Source organism: Salmo salar, chromosome ssa01 (assembly GCF_905237065.1).
Source record: "Salmo salar chromosome ssa01, Ssal_v3.1, whole genome shotgun sequence".
Classification (NCBI taxonomy): Eukaryota; Metazoa; Chordata; class Actinopteri; order Salmoniformes; family Salmonidae; genus Salmo; species Salmo salar.
In genome coordinates, this window is record NC_059442.1 from 69,190,315 (window position 1) to 69,199,561 (window position 9,247).

Below are 9,247 nucleotides of genomic sequence, written 5' to 3' on the forward strand. Positions count from 1 at the left end.
AATGTGTCCGTGATCTATGGCCAATATACAATGGCTAAGGGCTGTGTCCAGGCACTCCGCGTTGCGCATACGAACAGCTCTTAGCCGTGGTATATTGGCCATATACCACACCTCCTCGGGAATTATTGCTTAAATATACTACTGGTGATATATGTAATGGGGTATTGATATATACTAGCAAACAATGAAGTTATGAATGTGCACAAATCTGCGGTAGAGCGCGCAATCTGGAGAGAAGTCTATTGTGCGTGCTCAATCTGACTCTGCATTGGCCATGCACCATTTACAGTGATGTGGTCTCATCAGATGTCAGGGCATTCATACTTCTTGCGCTTAACGGCGCAATGCACAGCTGTTCTCGAAGTGAGTTTGTGTTTATACAGGATGTACCGCCCCCACCTACCGTCAACCAATCATGTCAATGCGGAGCTGTACAGACCCCCCCCCATTGTTACAACATTTGGGAGGCGCATGGCGATGCAGAGCTTGATTTGGCCTCTATGCCTCTGGAGGCTCCGCAATTGCGTTAATCTCTCCATATGGCGCCTCAAACCACATTTTCGGATCAAACATAAATTGGCTTTTAGTCTTGGCCTCCAATGGATTAGTTCACGGAGTTGGGCGTGTGTTTTAGTCAAGCAGTAACACACAATCTCGGTCGACCAACAGCCTAACGACCAAACAATCGACCGGTTGACTAATTGGAGTCAGCCCTACCATGTCGTTGACTTTGTCCATTGAATCTGCATATTACTCTTTTCACTTGATGTTTGCCAGTGCATAGCTTCTAATTCATTTGATTCCGTCTTCCAGGAGATGCAGTGCAGCTGAGAACCAGACCGCAACCCAAAAGGAGTGTCTAGAGTCCACCACCGCCAGCCTTATCTCTGAGGTCCAGCAGACTGCCCAGAAGGCCCAGCATACGGTGGAGGAGTGCTCCGTCTACTGCAGCCACCTGCACAGCTCTCTGACCCAACTGTGTGAGAAGAGTCTGCAATGGTGTGTCTCCACCAAGGACAGCACTGACTCCCAGGCTCAGCTCACCCTGATGAGAGAGAACGCTGCCTCTGCTCAGACCCTGCTACAGGTAAACTATACACTCAGACAGAATATTGTGCAGTTTTACTTCAAACAGGTACTTGGTGGTACTTTATGAAATGGAGTACTAAAATGTATTTTTGCCATTTTTACAATTTTTCTTGGCCTGGAAGTTTCAGTTGTTAGAAATTATAAAAGATAAGAATACAAACAAAGTAAATAGCTTACTAGAATATAATAAACGTTTTAGTATAATACAGGAAGGCACAATTTATAGTCCAATATTTTCATGTGTTTTGGGGAAGGCAGGTATTGGGGGGGTGGGAGTGTTTTATATTGTACAGTATTTAGCATTCATTAGTAATATTGTGTGTCATGAATGTACTGTATGTGTGCTCTAAGGTTTGTAGAGTCTGCAGTCCAGTTCAAGTGTTCAGCAGTCTGATGGCATGTTGTATACCAACATGATCAGACCGTTTTATCAGACCTCATTAGGGCTGACCCCATTTAGTTGACTGGTCGATCAAGTTTTCTTTCGTTGAGCAATCGCAAATGTTTTTTCATGGTGCACGAGCTGTCTGATTCACCCGTTTCGGTAGACAAAACCATTGCGTAGGCCACGGATGGCACAGTCGTCACTCAAAAACATGTGATACCTGAAATTGTATATGGTTATATTATGTGACGATAATTATGTACCACTAATAAATAAAAAAATGTAACGTGCATTCTCCCGTGTTGGATAGCGGTCGCTGTTTCAGAACTGCGGACAATCTTCAGTGTGCTGTTGAATTGGCGCCTTACCCTATGTTGCTATATACATAATAGCAAAGTTAACCAGCGTATTGGTGTTGAGAACAATGTGGCGGAGGCAGCAGCGGAGTGAGGAAACAGTTCTTGCCTTTTAATTGTCTAAGAAAATGTAGGAGATTGAATTTTATACATACAGTGGGCTCCAAAATTACTGGCACCCCTGACTGGCAATGCACAAACAATACTTAAACAAATATAAACAATATAATTATAGAGACAAACTCAAAATACCAACATTTGAAAAATACTGTACTTTATTAATGTTTCAATGGAACCCAACAATAATTTATTGATTTAATTAAAAATCAGTGTCTTCCAAATCAAGGTTTCACAATTAATGGCACCCTTAAATATTATTGTAAATAACATCTACCAAAATTAAACAAGGAATTCAATTCCACTTAAGTTTATCTAAGTGTTAAGGAACTATTTTGAGCCATTATCACTTCCTTTTTCACTAGGGTATAAAAATGAAGTAACACACATGCAATATCCTTTTGTCATCCAACACCATGAAGAAAACAAAAGAACTAGCAGTTCAAAAGAGACAGATGGTCGTAGACCTTCATAAATCTGGTAATGGCTTCAAGAAGATCCACAAACAATTGAATATACCACTGAGCACTGTCAGGGCAATTATTAAAAAATTCAAAAGATATGGAACAGTTGAAAACCTCACGGGTAGTGGACGCAAATGCATTTTGCCCCCCAGGATAGGGAGGAGGATCGTGAGAGAAGCAACAAAACCCCCAGAATCACTGTGAAAGAATTGCAGGCCTTGATGGCGTCTTGGTCACCAGGTTTAAAAAAGCACCATCAGACGCCACAACCACAGGCTCTTTGGAAGGGTTTCCAGAAGAAAGCCCTTAATGACCCCAAGACACAGACACAAGCGCTTGGAGTTTGCCAAACGTCATTTTGATTATGAGACCAAAATGTTACGTTTTGGTCAGATACAGCATCGGCATGTTTGGCGTCAAAACAGAGATGCATACAAGGAGAGGCACCTCATACTCACGGTGAAATATGGTGGTTGGTCAGTGATGTTTTGGGGCTGTTTTAATTCCAGAGGTCCAGAGGCACTGGTTAAGATTGATTGGCATAATGAATTCCACCAAGTACCAGCCAATTTTGGCTGACAATCTGGTTGCCTCTGCCAGAAGGCTGGGACTTGGCCGTATGTGGACTTTCCAACAAGACAATGACCCAAAACATACCTCAAGATCCACACAGAAATGGTTCTGTTACAACACAATCAATGTTCTGCCATGGCCATCTCAGTCGCCGGACCTCAATCCAATCGAAAACCTGTGGGCTGAGTTGAAGAGGACAGTTGATAAGTGCAAACCCAAGAATGTGAGGAATCTTGAAAGGATCTGCATAGAGGAATGGTCCAAAACCCTCCAAATGTGTTCCTTAACCTTGTCAAACATTACAGGAAAAGACTCCATGCTGTTATCCTTGCCAGAGATGGTTGCACTAAGTACTAAATGAGGAGTGCCAATAATTATGAAACCTTGATTTTGGTGAAATGTATTTTGTATTAAATAATTGTATGATTTTGGTGGGTTCCATTGAAACATTAATAAAGTACAGTATTTCTCACGTGTTGGTATTTTGCGTTTATCTCTATAATTATATTGTTTATATTTTTTTAAGTATTGTTTGTGCATTGCCAGTCAGGGGTGCCAGTAATTTTGGAGCCCAATGTTTATTTATTAGTACCATTCAAAAGTTGACACCTACTCATTAAAAGGGCTTTTCTTTATTTTTACTATTTTCTACATTGTAGAATAATAGTGAAGACATCAACTATGAAATAACTAATGGAATCATGTAATAAGTGTTAAACAAATCTAAATATATTTTAGATTCTTCAAAGTAGCCACCCTTTGCCTTGACAGCTTTGCGCACTCTTGGCATTCTCTCAACCAGCTCCACCTGGAATGTTTTTCCAACAGTCTTTAAGGAGTTCCCACATATGCTGAGAGCTTGTTGGCTGCTTTTCTTTCACTCTGCAGTCCAACTCATCCAAAATCATCTCAATTGGGTTGAGCTTGATTTGTGGAGGCCAGGTCATCTGAAGCAGCACTCATCACTCTTTCTTGGTCAAATAGCCCTTACACAGCCTGGAGGTGTGTTGGGTCATTGTCCTGTTGAAAAACAAATGATAGTGCCACTAAGCGCAAACCAGATGGGATGGCGTATCGCTGCAGAATGCTGTTAGCTATCCTGCTCAAGTGTGCCTTGAATTCTAAATAAATCACTGACCGTGTCACCAGCAAAGCACCATTACACCTCTTCCTCCATGCTTCACGGTGGGAACCATACATGCAGAGATCATCTGCTCACCTACTCTGCGTCTCACAAAAACGCAGAGTAGGAACCAAAAATTGACTCGTCAGACAAAAGGACAAATTTCCAACGGTCTAATGTCCATTGTTCGTGTTTCTTGGCCCAAGCAAGTCTCTTTATTATTTGTGTCCTTTTTTAATAGTGGTTTCTTTGCAGCAATTTGACCATGAAGGCCTCATTCATGCCGTCTCCTCTGAAATGTTGTCTGTTACTTCAACTCTGAAGCATTTATTTGGGCTGCAATCTGAGGTGCAGTTAACTCTAATGAACTGATCCTCTGCAGCAGAGGTAACTCTGGGTCTTCCTTTCCTGTGGCGGTCCTCATGGGAGCCAGTTTCATCATAGCGCTTGAAGGGCAGTCAATCCAGGACATTAAGTAATTTGAAAGTGCAGTCGCAAAAACCATCATGTCTTAAAGTAATGATGGACTGTCGTTTCTCTTTGCTTATTTGAGCTGTTCTTCCCATAATATGGACTTGGTCTTTTACCAAATATGGCTATCTTCTGTATAACACCTCTACCTTGTCACAACACAACTGATTGGCTCAAACACATTAAGATGTTAAAAGTTAATTTGTGGAATTTCTTAACAAGGCACACCTGTTAATTGAAATGCATTCCAGGTGACTACCTCGTGTAACTGTTATTTGATTTAATACTTTTGGTTACTACATGATTCTGTATGTTTCTTAGATTTAATGTCTTCACTATTCTACAATATAGGAAAAAAGAAACCCTGGAATAAGTAGGTGTCTACTTTTGACCTGTACTGTGTGTGTATACATGCATACAGTGCATTCGGAAAGTATTCAGACCCCTTGACTTTTTCCATATTTTGTTACGTAACAGCCTTATTCTAAAATTGAGTACTAAAACAATTTAAATCAATCTACACACAATACTCCATAATGACAAAGCCAAAAAAAAAAAAAAAACTGAAATATGTCTCAAGCTGGGCCACTCAAGGACATTCAGAGACTTGTCCCGAAGCCACTCCTGCCTTCTTGGCTATGTGCCTAGGGTCGTTGTCCTGTTGGAAGGTGAACCTTTGCCCCAGTCTGAGGTCCTGAGAACTCTGGAGCAGGTTTTCATCAACGATCTCTCTGTACTTTGCTCCGTTCATCTTTGCCTCGGTTCTGACTAATGTCTCAGACCCTGCCGCTGAAACGCATCCCCACAGGATGATGCTGCCACCATGCTTCACTGTGTAGATAGTGCCAGGTTTCCTCCAGATATGAAGCTTGGCATTCGATCTTGGGCTCATCAGACCAGAGAATCTTGTTTTTATGGTCTGAATGTTTGACTTTTGGCAAATTCCAAGCGGGCTGTCGTGTACCTTTTACTGAGGAGTGGCTTCTGTCTGGTCACTCTACCATAAAGGCCTGATTGGTAGAGTGCTGCAGAGGTGGTTGTCCTTCTGGAAGTGTCTCCCATTTCCACAGAGGACCTATAGAGCTCTGTCAGTGACCATTGGGTTCTTGGTCACCTCTCTGACCATCTTTGAAAAGCGTGCCAGGTAAAGAGCTTTTCTTTGTCTTAAGGGGCAGTGTTGTATTTTGAGACGAGCCTGAATAAGCTTAGTAGCCAATAGGCACAGAGTAGCATAACTTGTCTGATTCTCTTTAATAATGATATGGGAATAATTATGCCTTTTTGGTTTCTTGTATCAAACACAACAATGTTCAGTCACCACCTTGCCTGAAGGAAAAGTCTCATGGAATGTAGGCCTACATTAAACACCAGACATTGGCTGCTACTGTAGGCTGAATGATATAACCAATTTCCATGTTAAAATTTGACATTATGCATTTTTCTTTTTAAAAAAGAGGGGGGGGGGAAAAGCCACTCTGGTAGTTGTACATTTATGATCAAATAGTCACAGTAGGCTATTTGGCCACTGAAACAGTAAATTAGTGGGGTCAGCCTCTGTTCACAGTAAACACGTGCCGGAAGTTGCACAGAAATTTCACAAGGTTCAAGTTTGCGCTCAGCAGAACTGAAATTTGCTCAGTGCTGGAAAATATTAGTAGTCTGTTCAGTTTTACAAAAATGGTTAGCTTTGAAATCCCTGAGCAGCTCATATGTCGGTATTCATCATAACTGACCGGTGTTTCTGTGGTGTGAATCAGAGGGTGGAGCAGAGCTGTGAGGGGCGGGTCCAGGAGGTGAGTGGTCAACTGAAGCAGCAGCAAGGGCTGGTGGAGGAGGGTCTGGGGGCCTTGAAGGAGCAGACGTCACTGGACCAGAACACTCTGGAAAACCACCACATAGAACTCAAGGCCCACATGGACGATGGCGTGGTCAGTGTCCACAGCTTCCTCAGCGAGCAGCTCAAACAGGATGTCCCAACTGGTGAGCCTGACAGGGATGTAATGCCATCTAAAATGTTAAATTGGCTTATTTTTCTTCTACATGTATAGTCTGAGTCACTGACCTTTTTTGTTTTGTTCTGGCAGGTACAACTCCTCAGAGGAGAGAGTTTGTGTACCCATGTCTCCTGGCCAAGTCGAAGAGCAGAGCTGAACTGCTGGACAGCTTCCGCCACCAGCAGGAGGAGCTGCAGGCAGCCCTGTTCCAGTGTGACACAGTAGAGGAGGAGAAGCAGGTCGATCAGGTACACATTAGATCCCAATTTTACCTGTTTGGGGCAGTATTTGGGGCAGATTAGTGTCATGATTACATTAAGGGAACTGTGTACTAGAGGTTGACTGATTCTTTTATTTTTTTTATTTTCAACACCAATACCAATTTTTATTAGAGTACCAAAAAAAGTCGATGCCTATTTTTAGATATATTTGTAATAATGACAATTGCAACCATACTGAATAAACAAGGAACACTTTTTTTATTTTAACTTAATATAATACATAAATAACATCCTATTTAGTCTCAAATAAATAAACTTAAATTGCAATATGTGCCATGTAAAACAGGTAACCTTTAAGTTCCTTGCTCAGAACATATGAAAGCTGGTGGTTCCTTAACATGAGTCGTCAATATTCCCAGTTAAGAAGTTTTAGGTTGTAGTTATTATAGGACTATTTCTCTCTACCATTTGTATTTCATACACCTTTGACTATTGGATGTTCTTATAGGCACTATAGTATTGCTAGCCTAATCTCGGGAGTTGATGGGCTTGAAGTCATAAACAGTGCTGTGCTTCAAGTATGGCGAAGAGCTGCTGGCAAACGCAGGAAAGTGCTGTTTGAATGAATGCTTTACAAGCTTGCTGCTGCCTACCACCACTCAGTCAGACTGCTATATCAAATCATAGACTTAATTATAATAAACACACAAATACGAGCCTTATGTCATTAATATGGTAAAATCCCGAAACTATCATTTCAAAAACAAAACGTTTATTCTTTCAGTGAAATACGGAACCGTTCCGTATTTTATCGAACGGGTGGCAACCCTAAGTCTAAATATTGCTGTGACATTGCACAACCTTCAATGTTATGTCATAGTTATGTAAAAGTCTGGCAAATTAATTATGGTCTTTGTTAGGAAGAAATGTTCTTCACACAGTTCGCAACGAGCCAGGCGACCCCAAACTGATGCATATACCCTGACTTTGCTTTCACTGAACGCAAGAGAAGTGACACAATTTCAGGCACCACATTGATTATATGCAACGCAGGACAAGTTATTTAAACTGGTAATATCATCAACCATGTGTAGTTAACTAGTGATTATGTTAAGCCTCTTTAAAAAAAAAAAAAGAGTTTGCTAGCTAGCAACTTACCATGGCTCCTTGCTGCCTGCACTCACGTAACAGGTGGTCAGCCTGCCACGCAGTCTCCTCGTGGATTGCAATATAATCGCTGTCCAAAAATGCCGATTACCGATTGCTATGAAAACTTGAAATCGGCCCTAATTAATCGGTCAACCTCTACTGTATACACTGACTATGAATGCTGACTGATCTTGACTATTCAGCATGTAACAGGCAATAATGACATTGGAAAGGGTGAAGTTCAGTGTACAGAATAGATGTTATGACATCTGTTGCCATAGGACTCTCTGGAGGACGAGTTGAGCGGCTACAACGACAGCTATGTCACTGAGCCATCTTACATCGACGAAAACCTCATGTGCTACGAGAATGGAAGAGTGCCGTTCTTCAAGGTAAGATTACCCCAGTGTTTCTTTGTTAATGTACTGTTTCATCTCTCGCTCCTAGCCCCAGCTATAGCTTTGTTTGATTGTAACGTTTTCTCCTTTCAGCAAAAGAAGGCAGGCAAGAAGGAAAACAAACCCCTCAATCGTTCCAAGATGGCAGAAAATGAAACTCACGATATACCACTCGGGTCCAAATTACCACTCAGGTCTCAGAACTAGTAGAATGTGACTTTCCTTTTACAATTCTTAACTATTTAATATTTTACCTGTTTGAGTCTGTTTTTACTGTTCTATGTTGGTAATGCTTTTTTTCTTCCTATTATGCGGTCTTAAAAGGATTGACTGACATGAATGAGCTAGAATTTTTTTTTTAAAACTGTAATCTTCTTTTGTCTGTATTAAACATATTTTTAAAGATGTCAGCGTCCTCTGATTGAAATATACAACACTTTCTTACTTTCACTTAGTGGACTGCACCACAAGCCCATAATTGGAAGAATAAATGTAACATTTCTATATTTAAGCAATAAGGCCCGAGGAGGTGTGGTATATGGCTAATATACCACGGCTAAGGACTGTTCATATGTACGACGCAGCGTGGAGTGCCTTGACACACCCCTTAGCCTTGGTATATTGGCATTATACCACAAACATCGGAGGTGCCTTATTGCTATTATAAACTGGCACACCGCGTTGGGTTGTGCCTTTAGAACAGCCCTTAGCTGTGGTCTATTAGCCATATACCACAACCCCTTGTGCCTTGCTTAATTCTAGACTAAGTGCTTAAAATGCAACGTCCAACTGCAACATCTACCTGTATGCCCACACCTTGTCTCGATAATTCTTCACGTTTTACCGTTGAAATGTCAAACTGCATGCCAATAATTTGAATAGGAATATGCAATTAAATCTTATTGAG

The 9,247-nt window shown here is 41.3% G+C and overlaps 1 protein-coding gene across 1 annotated transcript in view; it reads left to right on the forward strand.

Annotated features, from left to right (window-relative positions):
- The window catches only part of LOC106607864 (kinesin-like protein KIF11), an 18,381-nt gene extending 9,634 nt beyond the window's left edge, over positions 1-8,747 (forward strand). Inside the window, exons 19-23 of the mRNA XM_014205315.2 lie at positions 814-1,087; positions 6,336-6,558; positions 6,663-6,820; positions 8,224-8,334; positions 8,434-8,747. Coding sequence (XP_014060790.1) covers positions 814-1,087; positions 6,336-6,558; positions 6,663-6,820; positions 8,224-8,334; positions 8,434-8,547 — 880 coding nt within the window. The 3' untranslated portion in view covers positions 8,548-8,747. The remainder of the gene's footprint in view (positions 1-813; positions 1,088-6,335; positions 6,559-6,662; positions 6,821-8,223; positions 8,335-8,433) is intronic.
- The last annotated feature ends 500 nt before the right edge of the window (positions 8,748-9,247 follow it).